This window comes from Eleginops maclovinus, chromosome 23 (assembly GCF_036324505.1).
Source record: "Eleginops maclovinus isolate JMC-PN-2008 ecotype Puerto Natales chromosome 23, JC_Emac_rtc_rv5, whole genome shotgun sequence".
NCBI lineage: Eukaryota > Metazoa > Chordata > Actinopteri > Perciformes > Eleginopidae > Eleginops > Eleginops maclovinus.
This window is the reverse complement of record NC_086371.1, coordinates 3,266,539-3,291,987: the sequence shown is the minus strand read 5'-3', so window position 1 is coordinate 3,291,987 and position 25,449 is coordinate 3,266,539. Positions and strand designations below refer to the sequence as shown.

The 25,449-nt window shown below is 41.7% G+C and overlaps 1 protein-coding gene across 2 annotated transcripts in view; it reads right to left on the bottom strand.

Moving 5' to 3' along the window:
* LOC134860251 (complexin-1-like) overlaps nucleotides 1–24,776 on the bottom strand; it is a 51,606-nt gene extending 26,830 nt beyond the window's left edge. Inside the window, exons 1-2 of one of the 2 annotated variants that reach the window (XM_063877148.1) lie at nucleotides 24,470–24,776; nucleotides 23,494–23,612 (exon numbers count right to left, since the gene is read on the bottom strand). In XM_063877148.1, the coding sequence (XP_063733218.1) occupies nucleotides 23,494–23,524 (31 nt within the window). In that variant the 5' untranslated portion in view covers nucleotides 23,525–23,612; nucleotides 24,470–24,776. Of the gene's footprint in view, nucleotides 1–23,493; nucleotides 23,613–24,023; nucleotides 24,096–24,469 lie in introns of those variants that run through there. The other variant, XM_063877149.1, reaches the window with a different exon arrangement.
* Nucleotides 24,777–25,449: the final 673 nt, after the last annotated feature.

Genomic DNA, 25,449 nt, shown 5'->3' with positions numbered 1-25,449 from the left:
TGATATTTGACACGGTTGGTGGAAAACTGGTCTCTCTACTTCAGCACAATGGAAAAACAATGAATTTTAGATGAAGTGCCAACACTCAGCGTTTTTTTTAAAGGTGATTAACTGCTTCATCAAATGAACAGCTTTTGTTGTATTGTTCATAAATTGGGGCAGCCTGTACAGAAAGTGCTTTGAGCCTTAATTGTTCTCATTATTTGGTCATTGTTCCATTTTAAATTCAATGTGCAAGAGAGCAGAGCCAGAGGAGCCAATAGAGCAGACAGAAAATGAGTCGCTGTCCATATTTTGGCCTATTTAAACAGAAAACATTGATGATTAGGACTTACTTATTATTGACTCATTTGTCTTGTTGATGTTATCAATACCTGTTGAGCCTTTAGAATATTAGCAAAATGTCCAAACATTGCTTTACAATGATATGAAACAGAGGAAAGGAGGAAATCCTTGCATTATAGAAGCTGAAAGTAGAATTTCTTTTTACATTCTTGACTTTTTATTGTTGCCTGATAATCAAATAATTCACTTAGTTGGATCCTAAAAGAAAATACAACACTAATACATCATGTTTATTGTAAGTTTACTGGCCAATAAATGCAAACCATACCGGATCAAATTAAGGAAATAGTAACCTTGAGAACCTAACATACATTTGAGAAACTCCATGAAAAGAAATTTGTATTTTCTTTGTAGTAAAAACATCAAAACGTTCAGTGAGAATATTTAATTTGACTTCCAAATCAGATAAGTATTATTCCATCCATCCATCCATCCATCCATCCATCCATCCATCCATCTTCTCCCGCTTATCCGTCAGGGTCGCGGAGGTAACAGCTCCAGCAGAGAGCCCCAAACTTCTCTTTCCCTGGCCACATCAACCAGCTCTGACTGGGGGATTCCAAGGCGCTCCCAGGTCAGCGAAGAGATATAGTCCCTCCACCTGGTCCTAGGTCTACCCCTCGGTCTCTTCCCAGCTGGACGTGCCTGGAACACCTCCCTATAGGGAGGCGCCCAGGTGGCATCCTCACTAGGTGCCCGAACCACCTCAACTGGCTCCTTTCAAAGTGAAGGAGCAGCGGTTCTACTCCGAGTCCCTCCCGGATGACTGAACTTCTCACCTTACCCCTAAGGGAGATGCCACCCTGCGGAGAAATCCCATTTCGGCCGCTTGTATCCGCGTATACGTATTCTTTCATGTTTGTTTTTTTTTAAAGAGGGACTTTTCTGCTTTTGGGGTTTTCTGTTTCCTGGAATGTCTTATTTAGTTTTTCTGTGCATGTAAATGGTCTACAAAGGCTAAAATCCCAAAGTTCCCTCCAGAACGGAATATTCCTTGTTTCTTTTCACTTACTTTAAAGAGCTCAACCCAAAGCATCTTACATTAGAATTACAATTTGTGTGCTCTTTATGCACATTTGGCGGCCACAAAAGACACAAAATCATTCTGTAAATTCTCCCCTCCGTGTTCGTTATCTCGAGAGGTAACAGCACACAGCAGTTTCACTCTGACACTCGGGGTGACTTCAGTCATTGTGAACCTGTTGACTCAACGCTGCATCTGCTTCTGTTCAAGTGTTTCAGCCCGAGGGCGAAAACAAAAAGGATGAACCTAATTAATCACCACCTCTTGTGTCATGTGACTCCGCATCATCTCTCTTATCGCCCCAGCTGGAATCATCAGTAATTAGCAGCTTTACCATTAGCAGACCATCGCCGCTGCATTATACATTAGATTCATTCTCATTTGCAATCTCCTCACCACGTCTTTTTCCTCTCTTCAGGGTTTTTCGTGCTTATCCACGGATGACGGCTTGCTAAGGGCACGAGAAACGCATGAGAGCCTTTAACTTGCATATCAATGCTAATGTCAAATTAAGAGTCTTTGATGCCATTACCAATGGAAGAATGGTTAAAGCATTCAACAGTTGTGCACAAATCCAAACAGCTTTAGGACATCATTTGTCTGTTCATAATGTAATGTTGTGGCTACTTTTTATCGTGAATTTTGCACGGAAATGTTTATTTTAGGGGTAATTTCAATTATTTCTCGACCTTATCTGGTTGTTTTTGAACGGACTGCTGTTGATTAGCAAAAAATCAAACTTACTAACCTTTAAAAAGTACAACATTTGCATTTGCTCAGCAGTCTGTGGATGCCATTATCTTTCCGCAACAGATATTTTATGATTATTCCACATTGAACATCGTCATGTTGAGACGTCGTTATGTCAACATTAGCTGGTTATTGAATGTGAAGCCGTGTGTGTTCAGCCATGACTCAACTGTGTCATCAACCATCACTGAGCAATGATTACCCGTATTACATATCTAATATGTAATCTGTCATGGTTATGAAGTACGTCAGAGTGTTGGAAATCAATACCTCATGTTGAACACTGGCTGCTGAGGTCAAGGGTCAAAAACATAGAAAGAGGTGATTTAATTATTCCCTGTTTACAAGTTCCCTATAGGATCTACTGGTAATGATGATAAACTGGATTAGAGTCATACTCAATATTCAGGTTTAAATTAATAAAATGTTCTAAAGATATTAAATAAAAAATATAAATAAAAAATAAGATGTAAAAATAAATCGAATAAATACCTAGAAATAATAAGAAAATAAAAATACATAATAATAATAATAATAATAATAATAATAATAATAATAATAATAATAATAATAATAATAATAATAATAAATGATACAGAAATACAAATATACTTTCAAAATAAAAGTTCAATACGCAACATAAAAAATGTTTTTCTGAACCGGTGATGTCTTAATAATAGCTAATTTACTGCAAACTTCAGTAATCATCAACAACATATAATGGATCCAAAGATATAAGTGAGTGACTTTGTAAAAATGTGCCTGTTTTTCAGCTAAATTAAGTAAAAACAACCTTGTTTACGTCTTTGATTTCCGTTGGCAGTGTTTTTACAAATGGTGGTTAGCTAGCACTCTGTGATGTGCTTCATCTACAGGCTTTTCCAACAATATGCATCAAAGAGACTTTTTGTGCTCAAAATATTCATTGTTGTGGTTGTATAATGTTCCCTTTTTTCTGAATTTGTTGGAGCATACATTCTCTAGTGTGAGGCTTTCTTTCTAAACACTGCTGCTCCGTCAATAGTTTGCCATCTGCTCAGTCGGCTGTGGGGCTTTTATTCTTCTCTTTCAGCCGGTGGCACTCGTCTCTTTGTCAGCACAGTAGATATGGATTGAGAAGATATCCCCCTCCTCATTGTCTTGCAGGACAAAAACTGAACCGTGCACCACCCTGATAACAAAGCAGCTAATTCACTCTCAAAATTACGCCGGCAAGAGAAAGAGCAACCCTCTTCTTCAGCGCGACCCTCAGGCAGCTATCGATTCGATCACTTCATCCCCGGGGGGGGTCGGTGAGGTGACATGACCTCAGCAATGTCAAACTAACAGTGGCTGTATGTGAAGAGTCCCAACACCTATGGAGGGACTGACCATTACAGCACAGGGTTGTCTCTACCTGTCTTTTTACAGATATATGAAATCTATTCCTGTGTGTTTTTCTCTGCAGCGCGGCCAACTCTAGCACAGTGTTTTATTAAATGTCTGACAGGAGGTCAACTTCCTCGCCCTGGATGCTGACCCTCTCACCGTGAGCGAATACATTACCAAGATGCACGCTTAAAAGTCAAGGGCAGGTCTGCTCTACACCATCTGTCCTGAGATACCTCTTGCTCAGCACGTCAAACCAGATATGTTGCTCCAACTCAATTTCCAATCCAAGGACGTTTTATAATGAATCTGATAGGAATAGGTGCATAAAAAAGACAAACTATACTGCACAATTTAGAACAAATCGGGTTTCCAGGTCGGGTCAGCCGCACACGACTGATTCACTACTTGGTTCTTTTCTACACATAAACTGGTCTGTGGCCTGTACGACAAAGCCAGTTCAACATACCCCTCGGTCTGACTCGGTAATTCTATAAGAGCCTCCATTTGTTACAGTGGCTGCAACAAAGATGGGAAACCAGACAAGTTTAAAAGTAACAAAAAGCATCAAAATATACCAAAAGTTCAACAAAACAAAAACAAATGTCAAAGTTAGTTGTGTATGCATGTATGGGAGTGTGAACCAGTTCAAGCTGCCCAGTAGAAGAAGAGCACAATCTGTGGGATGGTGCTGGGCTTCCAAACCGCCCAGGTATGGATCATCAAGCTGATGGCCGGACTCACCTGAAAGCCACCGACCCCTGGTGGAGAGGAGGGGTGTGTAAATGCTAGTACATGATAAAACACAAGTAGAGACTTTACCCTTTGCAGTACCTTGTTGAATTATTCCTAGTTGAGAATAGCACTGGAGGAAGCCCCCCTGAACCACTGGGGAGATAAATATGGAGTTGATAAAGGGAGTATCTAACCTGTGACCCCCACTGCCAGCACTAATGGTTTGACCCGCTGCCGCTGTTTAGGTGGAACGCTCCGGGAAGCATCATAAAGCTTTTCAGCAGTCAGCAGAAGTTCACACTCCCACACACAGCAGCCCGGCAGCCCTTTCTCAACACCCACACCTTCACAAAGGTTCACAGCGAGCGGAGAAGCCACTGCAGCGCAGAGCTCATCTATTCATGTTGGGAGAGAAAGGGAGTCTGCGTTTCAAAGACCTGTACAGAGAAACAGGGCACATAGCTATGATCCATCACCAAGTTCCTTTTCTAAATTGCTTGTTGTGCGAAAGCCCTTTCTGATGTCACACAACCTCAGAGTATTGATCTGTTGCAGCTCAGCGCTAAATTGGTATGCTTTCATAGAGCAAGGTGTCAGCAGCTTTACCTGAACAACATTATTCTTTATGTTCAGTTCATGGCCACCTAAAATACTTTCCGTTCATTTAGGGAGTGATTTTCGCTTAATAGTTGTGAGTTTTGTTTTAAAATCTGATACTACTACAACTAATTTAAAGGGGCCCTATTATGCCTTTTGGGGGTTTCCCTCTCCTGTAGTTTGTCATGTTTCTGTGAATGTAAATGGTCTGCAAAGGCTAAAATCCCTGTGTTCCTCCAGAGAGTGTTTCTCTCCCACAAATGCCTGAAATGCCTCCATTGGACTCCTTTGTTTACTTCTGAACATAGTGACATCACTATGTACTATAACACTAGCAAACCACCACCTGAAAATGAGCATAATGGCCCCTTTAAAATGTATTGTCAGGTTTTCAGCATAAATCAAACTCTTAACAAGGGAAATGCTGGCCTTTAATTTATATTTGTATGATCTATAAACAGAAGGATTTCACTGTAATATAAAAGGAGAACAAGTGGAAGGGTTTTGGGTGCTAAAAAAGACAGACATGGCATACGGGCAATATCAATTTCAAGTCATTTCTTGCAGATATAAATGTGTAGTTGCAAATCCCACTCGCTCCCAATGAAAACTTTACAAAGGAGAATGCTCCAGGGTATCTGTGTGTGTGTGTGTGTGTGTGTGTGTGTGTGTGGGTGTGTGTGTGTGTGTGTGTGTGTGTGTGTGTGTGTGTGTGTGGGTGTCCACAAAGTGCTAGTGTGCTGCACCACACACCAGGGATGTATGAAAGCAGACTGCAGCCCGCTGTGGACAGCACATTCAGCCTTTGAAAAGCTCAGAAACAGGATTGGGGAGGTGATTCCCCCGAGTCATCACCTGAGCTCCGGACTGTGCAGCAGACGCATGAATCGTGCCATGACTCAGTGCTAAAGGGATATGCACGAAGGGCTCCGGCTACAGTAATCTCATAACAACAACACAAATGTCCCGGGGGACACAACCTTAAACTGCACTTACACTCCCACTGAACCCAGGCACTGACTCACATTTCTCATTTCCTTTATACAACCGTCAATACTGGTTTTATCGTCTATAGTGTACTTTTATGTATCTATATTATTCATACGGTGTGTCAATATTATACTGTCTATGTTTCTTTACCTCTTTAGATTAGTCAATATTTATTGCATGGCTTAGTTGAATACTCGATTCTGATTGGTCAATTTGGACATTCCAGAGGTTGTGAAGTCTCGCTAACAGACCGTTGCTAAGGAGAACAGACCGTTGCTAAGGAGAACAGACCGTTGCTTAGTAGAACAGACTGTTGCTATGGAGAATCAAGGGACTATGTTCAGTCATATTGAGCCGCAGAAAGAAGTCCGGTCAGTTTCACGTCAGCTGTGGACAACAAACATTTTCAGAAAGATAATTGGAATCCTTTTTGAATATTCATCCATCCATCCATCCATCCATCCATCCATCCATCCATCCATCCATCCATCCATCCATCCATCCATCCATCCATCCATCCATCCATCCATCCATCCATCCATCCATCCATCCATCCATCCATCCATCTTCTCCCGCTTATCCATCAGGGTCGCGGAGGTAACAGCTCCAGAAGAGAGCCCCAAACTTCTCTTTCCCTGGCCACATCAACCAGCTCTGACTGGGGGATTCCAAGGCGCTCCCAGGCCAGCGAAGAGATATAGTCCCTCCACCTGGTCCTGGGTCTACCCCTCGGTCTCTTCCCAGCTGGACGTGCCCGGAACAACGCCCTAGGGAGGCGCCCAGGTGGCATCCTCACTAAGTGCCCGAACCACCTCAACTGGCTCCTTTCAACGCGAAGGAGCAGCGGTTCTACTCCGAGTCCCTCCCGGATGACTGAACTTCTCACCTTATCCCTAAGGGAGATGCCACCCTGCGGAGAAATCCCATTTCGGCAACAACACAACAACAACAAGCTTGTCCCCTTTCGGCTAACCCTTTTTGAATATTATTTTTATATCTGTGGAGAGCAGGAGACACTGGATTCAGGATGGCTAAACTGTCTCCAGTAAAGAAAAGACTCTTTTCCCCTCTGTAAGAAACACAACAAGGTCGACCACAGGAAATTGGAAAATCTAGACCTTCAGCCTCAGTTTAATCGTGGCCTCCACCGTATGTGTTTACCTGCCTGACATCCTCTCCTGCCGTCATTTCCTCCTCCTCCTCATTTCATGTCTTCCTCCTGTTGATCTGGAATCTCCCTCAGACAGATGGAGGATGACGTAGCTCTGATCCTATCAAAGGAGTCCACCGCCCACCTTTCCACTTACCCACATGTCCCTGTCCCCTTGTTGTTCACTTTCATTTGGCAACAAGCTCCTAATCCACAGAAGTAAACAGTATGGTGAGTACATACATTTTCTGCATGGCTTGTCTCAGCAGGAGAGAAACCACAGAAGCTCTGGCTTTGTTTTCTGAGCTAAGGACAGTTCAGGACACTCGGCATATGACAAGCAGCAGGACATGAAGCAGAAAGGGAATGCCTACAGTGAACCATGTGGGGAAAAATATAGAAGCTATCCATCTATAATATAGGTTTATGACTTGGAGTGGCAACCAAGGCATGAATCAGTTGGTACATTAATGAAAGAATGATCCAGAATCCTGATGACTTTTGTTCTTACTATCCAATCACAGTGATCCTTTATACCTGGGAGGCAGGTGAGAGCTGTTTGCACCAATGAACTGGGAAGATGGGAAACCAGCAGTGTATCTGTAGAATATACTGCAGAGGATGGGATCTATCCAAGGACAACGTGAATGTGTTCTTCCTCAGTCCAGTAACAATCCATTTTCCAAATTTGATGCTTTTGACATGTCAAGATAAGTTAAAGGATTCTGTGTTCTCAACTATGAAGGTGTGTTCATATTAGCAGCAGCTATCAAATATTTCTAATCTCCAAATGCCCCTAAAAACTAAATTCCTCCCAAGAAAAACAAAATGTGAAGATTAAATGACATAAGATTATTTAAGTTAAGTTAAGGGCTTTTTCCCTAATCCTACGTGAAGCCTCTGTGTTTTCCAGACAGTAGGGGGAAAAGTTGCTGCCCTCACATTTTTGTGAAATGTCCAATGTTTGAATGTGAGCAAAATCTTTGTTTACATTTCTATAAATGGGGCAGAGCCTGCGAGCTAGTTCAGGCAGTCAACTCGAGCACCAATGATACATTCGCACATAACGCCCCTCGTCACACTTGCAACCAACCAAACATAGTCTCCTAATCTGGCGCTCTATTCAGCTGTTGGATCTGCCTACCTCTGCCTCGGTAATGCTGCTGCCGCCACTGCTGTTTCCACGCTGCTAACGCCTTCACCTCGCTGCTGCTGCGTTCACATTGGCGATGCTCGCCTGCCCCACCACCACCCCATCTTCCTCCCTAGCTTCTGTAGGCTCGGGGGATAGTTATCTAATCATCACTCATGTGTTTTGTTAGTATGTGGAGTGATGAAGCCAGAGCCTAGACGCCAAACTCACACTATATACTGTTTGTCATAAACATATTAATGAAACAGGCGAGTTGTCTGACTGAAATATAGTTATATATCTCCTTATGCCCCTATGTCCTCTTGTATTCAATATATTGGCCACATTTGTAGTGATACAATCAGTAACAGGAAAGAAGTAAACAACCCCATAACAAGGTATCCTGCAGAGCTCTCTGTAGCGGTGAGAGCAGAAGCCGGCAGCCTGCGGTGTGACCTTGAGTTAAATCTGATTGGGCGTTCTGCTGCTGCATGTCTCAACCTTCAGCCATATCCAAAGTGACCGCTCGGATGCCTCCAGACCTTCCCCCACAAACACCTCTGCATACACACTGGTGTGCGGGGTGAAGACACACACACACACACACACACACACACACACACACACACACACACACACACACACACACACACACACACCTGCAGAGGCAGTTAGCAGCAGACAGAAGAAATGTTCTGATTAATGGTCCGGCACCAAATGGAGCCACACAGCTTAATGGACCAGCTCACCCTGCAGTGGAGATAATTGATGAGTCATTCTGTTTGTTTTTCAGTGACAAGTGTGTCTGTGTTTGTGTGGTGCGATTCTGAATGCAAAGGGGAATCACTCCTAAGTGAATGTAGATGAAGGTTTAACTCAAGCTGAGGTCAGCGGACGGTCACTCTGTGCCAAGGGGACATATTGTAGAGGGCGGCCATATTGGATGACGGTCAAGAGGGTGCAGTGAAGGTCAGCTGTTGCTTTTTCACCCGGGCCAGATACATGTTGTCCTCCCTGTGCGGAGCGGAGCAGCGTGATGCAGAACAGAGCCAAGTGGAAAATGAGTGCTTATCTAAGGAGGGAAGACGTCACCAGGGATATTTTAGGCAACAGTGGTTCCACTTCCTCAAACTATCTAGGGGAAATAGATGATTCAAGGATTTCAATGCCTGATTTTAAGACTCTTCAGCATATGTTTATCATCTTACTCGTCGGGCCATTTAACCAGGCTGGTGTTTCAAATTCAAGCAAGCCAAATTCGCCTGGTTTGAGAAAAACACTGTAAGAATTCACTATGTTGTCTGCATAAATAAAGTTATGCATTTGGCTATTTTAACATGTTACATAGGCATCCTGGTTGAACCAACTGAAGAAACTGTGGGGTTTTTTTTGCCAAATCTTTAATAGAAAAACTAATAAATAAAATAATATATTAATTCACTTAACTAAAATTAAATTGATAAAACAACATTAAAAAACATGTCTAATTTTAGTTGAATTGTGTGCACCTCTGACAGCAAGCTAAAGCTCATTTTTAGATATTTTATTTTGAACGAACCTGCTAAAATATTTTGTTCAGTTTTCTCTTAGACTCTGGGTCCGTTTAAGATGAATTTACCTTTTTGGTGCAACATTTTGTTCCAAATTTGAAGCATCCTGATTCCTCTTTCATATTTGCACTATCGTCTTTTTCTCCATGGACAAAGCAGCCTTATCCTGCCAGATAAAAACACTAAAAAGGACTCGTAGGTAGTGACTCAAATATGCTAATGAAAGCTAACCTGTCCTCTGGCTTCCACATCAGAGCAGCTTTGCCTTTATAAAAGTTTGTAGCAGAAAATCAAACTTTCTAATTCCCCAGAATCCCTGCAGAGAATCCTTTCAGTAACTTCCACACTCCAGTGGCTGAGCTGAATGACTTCGTTGTGTGTATTTGTTTTAAAACATTTGCACTCTGACCCGGAGTTATACTTCTTGCATCCGCTCATCTCTGTTGACACAAACTAAACAGTTGTTGGTTGATGTTAAATCGTGGTAAACGGACAGTCGGCGAAGCGATGTTGCATAATGTAGGTGCAAACACGAAGGCCCGACAGATGAGTCATTTCCCCCCCAACTGCAGAGGTGGAGAGGGAGCCCGTCTGTGGAGCCACTGATGTTCTCTGTCTCTCAATATGTGTGTGTGTGTGTGTGCGTGTGTGTGTGTGTGTGTGTTCATGTATGATACCGTGTGCCTGTGAATTTGTTCTTGCATCCGTCAACGGGTGTTTTTCTTGCATTTACACATTGTTTAATTCACTGGGATCACATGCACCATGCTTTATTCTACTATTTTACTTCCTTGCTTCTTTTATGTCTTAATTTAATGGTATGTGGAATTGTTGGAGGAGCCTGGCACTTAGGATTTGCATTGCCAACAACCGAAGATGTCAGATTTTGTGCATTTGACATCTTCGGGAGGCATGTATTATTCATGATATGTTTTATTATCATGAGCAGAGCAATAAGGGATTTTTGCAGCCTGCAGCCTCCAGCACTGCTACAGAAAAGGTAACTAATTGAGATTATCTAGAGGGATTTTTGCAATTGCAATATGATTTGCAATGTTAGAGGGAATTATCATATTTGAAACATTTGCATTGATCATGAAAGTACATTTCGGTCAGAAAACTCACGTTTGGAATGTTTAATTTAATTAGAAGCAGCTTATAGTTTGAGTTGCAGCATTGCAGAAGCATGGCAGCCGCAGCAGTAGACTGACATCATCTGATAAAAGGTTACTTGCATGTCTTTGTGACTTTGTTTTAACAGTAAACACATGACCTGCCTTTGCACAGAGCTGCTTTCACAGTCAAAGACACTCAAATTGTTCTGCTGAGTGTCAGTGAGCTGCATGCCAGAGGAGAAAGGAGCATCTTCCATTATCTGTTACTCTACTCCTGGCAGCTCTTCATTCTCCTGTACATTAGTGGCTTTATCACAGTGCTGTATAAGTCACACTACACATGATAGGCTGTTTATGTTATCCCTTTCTTCTCACTAGATATAAAAGCGTCTTCAGTGAAGGGTTATTGCAGGTCGCTGAAATAGGGAGACGAAGAAGGATGGGTATATATTCAATAAGCAGCAATGAACATTAAATAACCCAGTTTGATTTATATGGTAGAGGCATTCAAAACAATACCTAACAGTGTTCAATGGGATTTATGTTGTCAGCCCTTTATGGGACAGGTGCAAACAGGCCCCAGGTATCATCTAGCATATGTTGTTGTTTTGCCCAAAACCAGTCTGGACATCTTTTGTTTTTTGGTTTCTCCAAAACTTGTGGCTGGACTCATTAATAAAATATGAGATAACGTTCCTGTTTTCAGAGGCGGTCTGTCCCATTGAAGCCGTTACACACTATGATGCTTTCCTTTTCTTTGTGATTAGTCGGTTATTTATGTTGTTCCTTTGTGTTATTTTTCCTTAAATATATTCGTACCTTTTAAGATGATAGCTTAGGTCAATGTCTATAAAATATTAGGTGACTAAACCTGATGTATATGCAAACACCAAGTGACTTTTAGACTTCAGAGCTTAGCATAAGTGGTGAGGAAGGGTTTTAACAGCTCAAAGTAATGATGTCTTTCTGTTAAACTAGAACGATGAGACCAAAGCTGTTTCAAAGAATAAAATAAGTAGTCTTAAAATGACCCCAAACATCCCTATCCTTTTCAAGTACCTTGCTGATTCATCCCACTCACCGATCTGTCTGGACAGATGCCAGCGGCTGTTGTTATAGATTCTTGGCATTGATTTCACAAATGTATACACTGTCAGCGCCCTGCAAACAAACCTGTCGAGTAAAACACGTATACATCCATTTACAACCCAAGACATTTGAGTTTTGAGTTGTTTCTGCCTCATTGGAACAGAAAAAACCAAGACATTAAATCATTAAATATTGACTGAGGACGATGGTCAAGGTCATTGGTCAACTAAGGATATGTGTACAGGTGGTGTCACACATAAAACTCATAAATAAGCTGTATTTTTCTATATTATATTTGAAAATGGTCAATTGAATGCTTAAAAACACCAGGAGAGAGATGTAAGTCAACCGCAGATTTCAGTAATAACATCAGCAGAATAGTGTTGATATTAAACACTGTATGGTTGTTCTGTACAGCCACACACTAACACAATATAGAGGTTGCTCCATAGGGTTAATATGAATTATCCAGTCATCCCTCTCATCGCGCTGTATGGTTAAGTGTCATGCCGCCTCAGCGTACGCTATTAAGCGCTTTCTAGGTCAAAGCGTGAATCAGTACTAAGCACCGGCAGCTCCACAGAAACGCAGGTAAAGTGTTTTCATTCCCCGAACTCTCCACCAGGATCAGGGAGAAAAGCTATTCGGGGATGTAATTAGCAACGACAAGCACAAGAAATGTAGTGTGTGTGTGTGTGTGTGTGTGTGTGTGTGTACTCGGATGACTGAGCGGATTGCCATGTGGTTTTAGTGTGTTTGTAACTGTACATGTGTGTTTTAATTGACATGAATAAGAAAGTCTAGCAGTAAGATTGCATGAAATCACTCACAGGTTCACACAGGATAAAATAATAAAGGTGTTAAGAAAGAAACTAAATTGAACATATGCTATCGTGGCTTTAGCTTTGTCCATGATGTCCACAAAAATGAGTAATAATCACTTCATTTCCTGATATGTTAAAGAACTGGTCGTAATGTTTCATCAGTGGTTATTTAGCTTGTTAGCCTGCTGCTATGTCTAAAGAAGTGTATCGTTTTGGCGGGAAAAACACAGTAATTTAACAAATGTATAAGTAGAGTGAGCTAGCTAAGAGAAAGGGAAATTGCTTGGTTAGCCATGCACTCAGAATTATTACTAATGTTATATAGATGAGTGATTTCAAGATCCAAATAACAAACAGATAGAGTTAGCAACGTTTAGCCAGAAACAGTGGCACATTTAGCTCCTAAATAGCATGATTTTTCCATCAGGAGAGGAGGAGACCAAAAATAGAGGTAAAAGTAGATTGAATATTATAGACTGTTATCAGGAGGTAGCCATAACCCCCACTCACAAAGAATAGGCTTGCTAACATCGATGTTGAATGACACATAACGCTGATCCAGAAAGCCTTCAGTTTCTCTGTCCTGATCAACTTTCTGTGACGGCCTGATTGGACCAGGATCAACATTTATATTTCTAAGCCAAGACACAATGATCCCATCGTCTCACGTAGTGTCTAAAAACTAAGCTGTTTGGAACGTCCATTAAAATAGTGGGTGCTTTTTTTCATTTGTCCAGTTCATTCAGGGTGTCTTTACTGCCCATTCCTCTCCTGTTCTTTCCACATGGAGGTTGTTATTTTGCAAAGATTTGATTGACAGCTGCGTCGGCCACATGGGGATTCCCTGTGCAGTTGTGTGACTGACCGCCCCCGGCAGGCTGTTGCAGGGCAGACAAAAACCCCCTCAATTCGGAGAATGTCAATCAATCGCAATTATTATGGAAGGTGGGAGTATATAGTGCTTTACTGCACACATAAAACCTGTCTGGGTGTAGAAGTCTGAAGAGGAAATGATCAACTTCATATATATTTGACCAGGTTTAGAAAAAACTCTTGTATTAAAACACATTACTGGCACTTCTTGGATACTGTACTTTGAAAATACAGATATTTAATTCCATTTTTGATTCTCAGAAATGTTAAAAAAAAAGCTGTATCTCATTGAAACAATTTCAAATACTCAGTATGGATGTTTTTTATAACACTCATACAGGGAAGTGTGGAATTCAATATCATTGTTAGCATTATTTTCACAGTACGGACAAAAGGTACACTATTAATTGCCTACTTTTAATAATGACTTAATTAGGCTTAGTCTTGACTTGATTCAACTGGGAATTGGGCAAACAAAGCAATTGGGAATCAAAACTGCAAACTAATTTAATAATGTGTCCGCCCCTGATTCGGATTTGCTCCAAATTTAATTGGTTTTCCGTAATCCTGTTGACAAACAAACAAATCGAAACCATAACCTCCCTGTGGTAGACGGTATTGATTTTCTGTACGTGTCTGTGTGCATGAACCCCATGGTTGCTGCAAAAAAGAGCACATGTGCCCGAAAACTGTCCCATAACCTGGGGTAGAAAAGGAAACACGTATTAATTATTGTGTTGACTATCTGGAAATCTGAATCCCTGAAGGTCCGTCTCTGTCAGTCCACTGTGGTTCTTACAGAAAGACACACAGGGTGACACAAAGGCCTTCAGGGGAAGTTGCCGGACCATGATGACGAATAAAATACCAAATCATCCATCAAGTGCCGACTGACACTTCCTCTTTATATTGCCCTCTTCAGGCGAGCCAGGTTTAGATTCCAGTGAGCTTCCTATGAGCTTCATAACCAAATGTCCATTGACTGGCCTATTGTTAAACTACATTAGTAAACACAACGCTAATGTGCAAACCTGTCTCCGTTAATCTGAGATTTCTAATGAAATTATGAAGAATAAGTAACGATTAATGTGCAGCGAGGTTTTCGTTATTGAAAAAGGACAATTCAGCCATTTTCTGATGGAGTAAACTAATGTTAGTTGTCTGCAGCTGACATCAAATCAACCAGACTTCTTTCCGCGGATCGATAGGACTGCACAAAGTCAAAGTCAAATCCTCCTTAGCAACAGTCTGTTCTCCTTAGCAACGGTCTGATAGCGGAAAATATCAGCCTCTGAAATGTCCGAATTGACCAATCGGAATGGAGTATTCATCGAAGCTGTGTAATAAGGTGCTATATTTAACTTTCCTGCTGGTACAACTAATGTTATGTATAGATTTGAGTTATCAAACCTTTATCAAAATAAAAAAAGAACATTTTAATACATTTGTTTTCATATAGAACGGTGAAATACTGGAGGTATACTGCATTAACAAACTCCACTCCCCCATGACCCTAACATAGACATTATAAGACGTGGTATGGAAAAAGAGAAGATTAGAAATACAAACATTAATAATAACAAATAAATAATAGTTAGGTATGTCAGCAATGGAGAAGAGAAGGAGGAATGATTCTTTGTTATCTTTGATGTGTGTCCATAAACGTTCCCAAGGAGTATTTGTTCAAAATATTTTTTAGAAATCTGTGTTGTTGTTTGTCCCCAAGGGAAGGCTGTGCACCATAAATGATACAAAGGCAGTGTGCTGTGCGGTGGAGGTGTTTGAAGAGGGCATACATCATTACTGCACATCCATTTATCAGCATTACACTGCCTCTCCTCTCTGGCTCATTTCTCTGAATTGGGTTCATATAGGCTGATATCCGCCATAAAACATTAGTTTTCATGTGCCAAGTCGACCGAAAAGCCAGTTAAGTGTGAAGAAACTCATTTGAATTCCTCATAGCGGCTGCCCAACCAAGCGCAAAGTTTTCATATGAAATCCGTCAGGAAGCTTGTGTCGTATAGAAAGGAGGTGTTGAGTTATCTAAGCCTGTGTTAAAGCGCTGTGAGGTGTGCTGCATGTTGGTGGCCTGATTAAAACAGACATTGTACAGAAAAGATTTGACAATAAACTGTAAAGTATTGGGTTGTTTTGGTCTAAAGGGTGTTAATAAAATGCAGTCCTTCACAGTCATGCTGATTGAACTACGAGGCTTTGGGAGTAACAGATAACACGTGGTCACGTAATCAGGATTACAGTTACATCAAATCTGATTACTGTTACATTTAAAAACAAAATGGGGATTACGAGCAGGACCTTTTTCCAGTTTCAACCTTTTTTGAAATATCCAATCATTCCCAAAAATGAAACTTTTACAAAAAAGAGAAACCGTTTTCCCCAAAAGTAAAAAAATAATTCCCAAAAAGTGAAACATTTTTCCCCGAAAAATAAAACGTTTCCCCAAAAAAATGTAATTTATTTTTGTAAATTCTCAAATTTACACATTTTTTCAAATTTCTAACTTTTAAAAAATCGTACTACTTTTCATAATCCTGAGTGGATCAGATGTTATCTCTCCTCTGTAAACTGTTCTGTTCTGAAAGCTAATACTTTAATCTATACGCCTACTGCCTGAATCTGCTTTAAGGTTTTCAATTCCTTTGTTCAGTTGTTCTGTTTTTATTCAGCAGGTGTATATTCATAAAATAGTGAGAGCTTAACTGTGTGTATTAAACTACAGAGGAGCATTTCCTTTTTAAAACCGTAGCATGTGATTTTGTGTTTCACTGTTGGTGACTGCCTGAATATGCTTCATGAAAGGCAGGTTTTCCTATCAATAAAATCATTTCTGATCCTAAATATCTGGGATTCTAGAGTAACCCTCCCAACCCTGACTGCATAAAAGCCCTGTTTCAGCAACATATGGCAACGTTCCCATTTCAAATCAGAGCTTATAAAGACACTTTTATAATCAACTCTGGTTGCTGTTCAAAGGCAGTCTCCGTCCCTCAGCTCTTTTATAGAAAGCAGGAGGACGCAGGCCATGCCTTCAGCTCACGAACCCACAGTCCACATCAGCCTCATTAGCAGAGAGCGACGGAGCAGGAGGGCAGAGCAAAGAGGAAGATGAAAGGGGAAGTAAGACGAGCCAACATGAAGAAGAGGGCATGTAAAGCCATCGATTTAAATGTGGGTTTCTTTAAGCGCTCACTTTAAGGGAGGTACATTATGGGGGAAATATCCGCGTTACCATTGAGAGGAGTCAGTTTGAAACACTAAAGGAAAACAGATGTTATATAAAAAATGAAATGGAGTAAACAAAAAATAAACCCAGCGGGGGTTGTTAGGTCACACATGAGTTAAAATCTCAATATAACTCTATACCCTCCAGGGGGCTTCAGCTAATCCTAATTAATCCTTTACTATAATTATGTTTTATCTCCTATGTGAACACAACCAGAGCACGGGGAATTTCCTCATAAAGTATAGAGCATATTACCTTTCAGTTACAATATCAATAGTATAGGTCATCCTGTGCAAGACTGGACTACTTTACAGTGGCATTAGCCGCGGTGGGTGGCAAAGGCAGCTTGGGAATCAAAATGTAAGAAAATGCTTGTTGTTTTTGTATATATATATACCCTTGAGCAAAACACTCAACTTCTATCCAGAGATTCTGTTCAGTGACGACTGAATTACTGTAATAAGAGTAAAACCACATGTCAATATTGTCCAATGGACTAACCTGTGCAGCAAGAGCCACTTTGCTCAGAATATGCACCAATAACACAACAAAACTCCACGAGGCCAATAATATTTAGTTTAAAAGGCCCTATTATGCTTTTTGGAGTGTTCCCTTTCCTTTTATATAGGTTTTAGTGCATGTAAATGGTCTGCAAAGGCTAAAATCCCTGTGTGTGTGTTCAAACACATTTCCTGTCTGCCTGAAATGCCTCCATTGGACTCCTTTGCTTACTTCCGTAACATAATGGAACACGAATACAAATATAACCTTGTTTTTTTGCTTTCAAAATAAGCTTCAACACTTCTGGTTGGCACAAGAAAATAGAGGAATTTAAATCTGAAAATGATTGATAGCATTGTGCGTTTGCTTTGTTTGAGTTACTCAAATCCCCGACTCACTGTGTTTCTCTGCATCCTGCCTGAATGCATTGCAGAACACACACTGTTATTATTCAGGGATGTTTATTCTGTAGACTACGAGATGTTTGTCTTCTTATAAAATGTTTACATTTGTCTAAAGGCTCTCCTGGTGAGCTACAGCTCTCCCGTTTCAAAATAAACAGTCAGCGAGACTCGGTTGGACCTTAGTAGTCGGCTTTAGCTGGCATTAGATGATAAAGTAAGTGTGTGTGTGTGTGTGTGTGCGCGTGTGGTGTGTGTGTGTGTGCGCGTGCGTGCGTGCGTGCGTGTGTGTGCTCAAATCTGTTTATCAGTACGTCAGTTGGTTTGAATTGGATCCTTTTTCCATCCTGGTGGTGTGTGTCAGTGCTCACCGGTGTGTTGCTCTCCAATTTTGTGTTTTTATGTGTGTGCAACTGCATCATCTCTCTCTCTCTCCCTACATGTTACTATGGCACACAGAAACACACACACACACACACACACACACACACACACACACACACACACACACACACACACACACACACACACACATACTTTATCATCTAATGCCAGCTAAAGCCGACTACTAAGGTCCAACCGAGTCTCGCTGACTGTTTATCACACACAGCCACCCTCTCTCTCATCACGACACACACACACACACACACACACACACACACACACACACACACACACACACACACACACACACACACACACACACACGTCCCACACACACGTCCCATTTTTCCCAGTGGCTGCCTGATTGAAGGTTCGTTGCCTCGCCCTTTTAGACTTACTGTAATCGTCGCAGGACGGAGGGAGTGATACAATCGAAGGTAAGCTGAATTGAGGGATCGGAGGAGATAAAGGGAGGGATGGAGTAAAAGTAGAGGGTTAGGGAGGTATGCAGAAAGGAAGAGGAGTGATGAAGAACCGAGAGAGGGTGTAAATAAAGGTGTGAAGAAATGTGGCTGAAGATGAGGAAGGTAAGGGAGGTGAGAATAGAGTAATAAATAAAGGGATGACGTAGGAGAGGACCGAGGAGAGAGGGAGAAACTCCGAGGCCACAGAAAACATCTTCCATTAAACTGAGATTACAGCCTCTGCTGGTCCCGAGTGTACCGCGACTTTACAACCTCTGCTGCTGATGATATAACACCCAGTTTTAAAGATCAATTTGTCAATTTTCATCTCCTCCTACACCTCATTCTCCTCCTCGTCTTCTGCAGAGGCTGAGGCCAGAGAGGCCAGGGGAGGAGGCAGAAAGAGGGGGAGGAGGGAAAGGCTGGAGTTGCATCTTTATGGAGAGAGGTGCGAAGATGACTTCTATTTACCAGCATTTTTAACGATGTCATCTGCAGTCATTGCTCCCCTCTCCCGCTGCACGGTTTCCTGTTCTTGCAATACGAGTCCTCCACACTCCGACAAACACACACTTTGCTCTAAGTGCCCTGCAGACTGAATCAATTCCTAATTTGTCCTTACTTTTCTCCGAACATGTCACTGATATGCTATGGCCAGTGGCTCTAAAAGCCCGACTGTCCTTGAAGTGCTTCTTCTAAGGCTTTTATTTATGTATTCTCCAAAGGACCAGACGAGTGCTTTCAAATGCTTTTACCGCATGGCTTAGATGAATACTCTGATCTGATTGGTCACTTTGGACCTTCAAGAGGTCTGTTATTTTACGCTAACAGACCGTTGCTAAGGAGAACAAACTGTTGCTAAGGAGGATAAAGGGACTATGTGCAGTCATATCAATCCGGAGAAAGAAGTTTGGTCGATTTAACGTCAGCTGTGGACAACAAACTTTAATTTTCTCCATCAGAAACACACAGACAGAAGAAGATAGACAGGAAGTAAACACTAAAGGGAACAGCAGAAGAAGACGGACAGGAAGTAAACACTAAAGGGAACAGCAGAAGAAGACAGACAGGAAGTAAACACTAAGGGAACAGCAGAAAAAGACAGACAGGGAGTAAACACTAAAGGGAACAGCAGAAGAAGACGGACAGGAAGTAAACACTAAAGGGAACAGCAGAAGAAGACGGACAGGAAGTAAACACTAAAGGGAACAGCAGAAGAAGACGGACAGGAAGTAAACACTAAAGGAACAGCAGAAGAAGACAGACAGGAAGTAAACACTAAAGGGAACAGCAGAAGAAGACAGACAGGGAGTAAACACTAAAGGGAACAGCAGAAGAAGACGGACAGGAAGTAAACACTAAAGGGAACAGCAGAAGAAGACAGACAGGAAGTAAACACTAAAGGGAACAGCAGAAGAGACAGACAGGAAGTAAACACTAAAGGGAACAGGGTATTGTCCGTAGGGACTTGGCTTGGGAACCTGAAGGTCACTGGTTCAAGTCCCCAAAAGACCAAAAGCTACTGAGGTGGGACCATTAAGGGTTCCTTCTTCCTCCTCTTCCTGTTATTGGTATGCAGTGGAACAGACTATTTCTTTCTAAGCGGTAGAAATATGATCCTCTTAAACCAATATTGTGAGTAAAGTTGAAGGTTTATTTAGTATGTGGGATAAGTGGGAACACCATGTGTATGTTCTGTTTCTCAATAATGGCCGCCTCACTGCACATTTCACCTTACTTAACCTGTCATCTTCTGGTGATCCCTGATATGCAAAAGTCATACAACGCGACCGTCCTCTCTACCCCGTACAAAACATGCAAATCACAGCGTGGATGAGAGCAGATGGAGTCTCTCTTCAGAGTGCACAGAGACAGTGAAGTGAGATAATAGCCCACAGCTAATCCACTGCACACTGAAAACTCATTACTCCTTCGGAGAAAAAAAAGGAAAAATCTTGCTGCCTGTGACGGAAAGAGATATTCTGCTTAAGGTTGAAGGCCTCGGCAAAAACTGCCTCCTCTTCCTCATGTGTGAAATTTCTTTTATGCACAGTTCAGCGGATCTGACTCGTCTTTATTGACGGGGAGCTCGGCACTGTACGAGCCTGCTGGTGGGCACCTGCACTCACACACCACCAGCAGTGAACGCACACACACACACACACACACACACACACACACACACACACACACACACACACACACACACACACACACACACACACACACACACACACACAACACACACACCACAGCAACAGAAACCAGCAATCATAAAGCAACATGCCAGAGTGTTAGCACATTAGCGCTCAATAAATTTGACTTTTTGCTAACAATTTTGTGCTACAGGCAATACAATTCCTATATCCAGATGTAATATTGGGCATTTCTGGCAGATATTGGTTTCCATTTGAGTCTTTATGATATAAACATCTATGTGCAATCTCTTGAAACATTGCTATTTTCATTTTCCTAAATGACGAGGCAACTTTCCAATTTCGTACGTCATTAATTCCCAACATTTTCCAAAAGTTATTAGTACATCATCCATTATTATTTATTATATCATAATTATTGTCTCAGTTACATTCAGTATCTATTAACAGTGGTGTATTCAATTTCCAGTAATCTGTAATGAAGCTATGTCTGATTGCTCCCATATTGACTTTTATAATAACAGTGTTGTGATCTGTAAAAACTGATCCAATGAATCCACATTATCTTTCATATCTGAGGAGATCAACCAGCAGCCTCTACTCTGGATTGCTGAGAGAGTGATAGATCAAAGTTTAGGTTCTTTGGTTTATTTTGTATCAATATGAAAGATGCACAAAATGACTGCTTTTAATCAAACAGACAAGACGTAAATGATTGAGGATGAGTTTGGTTTGCACTTGCATGCTACATTAAGTCACATAATGGAGAACAGGCCGTCAAACAGAGTGTGTGCATGTGTGTGTGTGTGTGTGTGTGTGTGTGTGTGTGTGTGTGTGTAGCTTGATAGATGAAGGGATGGTTTTTATAGCTTCAATGTGTGGATAACTACATGCATTGTGCAATTACTACACACTGCATTTGAATCTTAATGTTCTTTTACGTCAGATAATAGTTTGTAAATTGAGACGTGTGAAAAAATAGGCAATATTGTAGCTATCAAAATGTTTTTCTGTTCTGATTTAGTCTTTGAAATGTAATTTAAGTAACCTAAAGCCCCTTTAGAGCTTGACTTCATACCTGTGAACCACTCATAAACCCCTTGTCATCAGGTGAAACATGTACAATAGACTAATAGGGTCTCTTGGTGACTCTATAACATCCTCCAAATCTCTCTGCTATAATTTAAAGTGATTTATCGACGTGCCCAAAAAAGGAATAAGCTACCAAGTGTCAGAGTTTCTTTAAAGCCCTCGGGCAGTGAAGATCAAATACTCGTATTGTCAGTCAAACACTCCGTCAGTGAGATGAGACATGATGTGAAGCTCAGTCTCCAGTGACAAAATGACCTCATCCCATAACTCATGTAACGCAACAGTTGCACCATCGTCAGTCGAGTTGTTTACAGCTTTGTGGATTCAAACATTTGACTCGGAAAAGGTAGTGAGAAACATTGAGGATCTATTAATCTAATTTCCAGGTTCATATTAGTTTTTTGATCCTCTCCTGGGACATGTCTCCATGCTTTAATGTTCAAAAAGCTCTTTGTTGTTCTCATACTGCCTGTGCTGCAGCACCTCTTTTCACCCTCTGTCTGAAACCAGAGCCCAGTCTGCTCTGATTGGTTAGCATATCAGCTCTGTTGTGATATGTCCCGCCCCTTAGCCTATTAAGTAGAATGTGTTGGAGCGCTAACAAACCATAATGTCTTTCTAGATATACCAACCTTGGTGCCAATATACTTAGGGAGCTGAGACAGAAATGCCAGATTTAAATGCTTCATTGTCATAGGAACCATGAAATTATCCTCCTCTACCGCACCTCCAATCCCTGAACAATAAGCTTGATGAACTATGAAACAGGATGCCATTTTTTAACAGATCTGAAATGTTATAGTAAGAGTCCAATCTAGGAAACTATATCCCTGGTTGGTATAGTCTGCCCCTTCTAAAGCATTAAGGGGACATTAACGATGACCGTTCAATGGGATGATAATGTTCAGAATGGGTGCTTAAGACTTGAAACCAAATGATCCGGGACTTAAATCATAAATATTTGAGATGCATCAGGACCAGAAAGGGTTTGTAATGCAGATACATTCGAGTCAGATCATCTCCTGACGACACCAACCACAACTGACCAGGGCAAGATGATTTTCCACTCTACTCTGAGGATCCCCTTTGCACAAATAACCAAAACCTCTGAGACCCTTTCACCTACAACGGCACCATCTGCATATTTACACACATTATCAACCTCATAGTCCTTCAGAATCCATCGCTCTGCTCTGATAATCCCATGTCCAGGGAGTCGTAAGCAGCAGCAGCATGCAAAATTATAAAATCACTCACATGCTGGAATCAAATTATCGAAGATTAGATTCAACCTTGATTGTGTTTTTTTCCCTTCAGGTGGAAAATGTTTGCTCAGCAGGTTGAGATAAGACTCGCTGCAGCAACCACATGAATGCTGAGACCTGTGTTCACACATCTTGGTTAGCAGATTGCATCCACTGGATCGTGAAATGCCCTTTTGGCCAATGCGCTTCAGTTTATGTTACAAATCAGCAGCCTGTTACAGTAAGCTGTGCTCAGTGAGCCCGAGGGGCAAATACGTGCAGCAAGCAGGTAGCAGATATGGAGGAAGGACACATACGGCAAGAAAAAAGAAATGAAACATCAACTGACTTCCCCCACATAACACTGAATATCTAAAAGTCAGAGAGGAAGTTTGCAGGAAAAAGCAGAAACAACCAAGACACTCTGAGGTGCAACAGTGAGGAGATGAAGGTCGACCTTACCTCCCAACGCTTGTTTCATTACGAAATTCATGATGATGGCTTTAAATTCCCTGCCTTCTTTGTCCGAGCGATGTTACATTCAAGAGTGACGGAAAAGGAGAAGTCCTTTGTGGCCAGATCTGGGAAAAAGAAAACAAAAAGATCCTCATGATAATGAATCCCAAACACACTCAAATGCATGGATAACACAGCAAAAGCAACAAGCAATAGGGCACATAGTAGAGTTTCTTGAAATGCAAGGATAAGGAGGTCACTGAAACCTCTACTACAGGCACTCAATATTTAAATAGGGTTGTAGAAATACTACAATCATTTCTGAATGTAGCCAAGCATTCACATAAAGGCTTATAATGGCAAGTTCTCTAATACACGACGAAGGACATCAAGGTCAATGGTTCAATTACAACCTGCACACACAGAAATACGCCACAAAAAGCTCAAATCTACACACAAATCGGCAGCTAACATTCGTTTTTTCCTCACAAATGTGGATCTTTTTCAAGAATACCGGGCTTTAGTGAGGAACTGACTGGAGTAATGTGTCACGACGATCAGAAAATACCCTCTCGAGTTTACAGAAAGTGCACGGTGCAAGTCCCTCGTGCTTGTCAGGACAATCTGCTGCCATGAATGAGGACTCCGGAAGAAACCAGTGGTGTGTATTTTGTTTTTCATCATCATCATCATGTGGTAAAACTTTCCATCCTCCATTGGAGGGAAACAGCCATCCCACTCCAGCACCAAACAAGCTGCTCGTTAATTACGCAGCAAAGCGTGCACGTTAACAGCTAAATATGTGCTGAAAATGTGTTCAAAATCGAGCTGGTGATGCATTAGTGTGCAAATACACAGAGACGGTGTATAAATGAGCGGGGATGCACATGCACTTCCTCGTTTGAGCCTGGTTTCAGAACCACGGATAGCGTCCAAACCCGATGAAATGCATGGAAACAGCCGCCTCAGAGCATCGATTTACCTCTGTCCGGCGACTGGTTGAAATCCTCCTCACACACTCACACACCAATGGCAAGGATCAGAGAGCTGCAGCGAAGTTATCCTGCAGCAGGCAACAGCTAATCTAACTGCTCGTCCCTCGCATCTCCGGCTCCTGGGGCTGGGAAAAGAAGGACGTCCTTGGTGCCTCCTCCTGCTTGCTGCTGCTGCCTCTTCCTGCACACACACACTCACTCACTCACACACACACGTAGGGAGAAAGAGGAGGGGTGTAGTGGTGGTTCGTGGATGGTGAAGCAGCTGCCGATCACAGCCGTTTTTTGGAGACAGTGGGGATGGAGAGAGAAACGTCCCACTAACCTGACCGAGAGAGAGATCAATTATTCAGCCCCACGGACGTCCTAAACCCCGCCCCCCTGTCTCTGCAACGGGGAGAGCTTTCACTTAAAACGGTGGTGCAGAATAAAACGGGGAAATGATGGGTGTGTGGTAAACATCTCTTTGTCTTGTGTAATTATGTGACACAAATCTGTTAGCATACAGGAGACGCGATGGGGAAGATCCTGAGGGAATTCCAGTGTGTGCCTTGTTACTACACCATATTGCAATTGATCATATTCTGCAGAGCAGGATGCATCAGTGGTGTAAACAGACTGTGTTAGGGGCTGGGGTAAAATGAAAATACAGTCACCTCCCCCTGATACCTGGGAGGATGCTTTGCCTTTAATCATCCCATGACATTCCCAAATAAATAAACAGAATACTCAATTATATTTCCAGGCAAACAAATGTGACTGCTGGATTACGGTTGCAGTTTTTTAAATACATGATTTAAACAAACCCAAAGTGCTTGGTTAGTCTTTTTAAAACACCATGGTTGATGTAGTTACCATGATGTGATCAATGGTTTGTGGTAAGCCTCAAGTTTATTCTTTTGCAACCAGCAATGAAACATGAGGGAGAGAGAGGAAACACAATGTCAAAGGGTCACATTAATAAAAG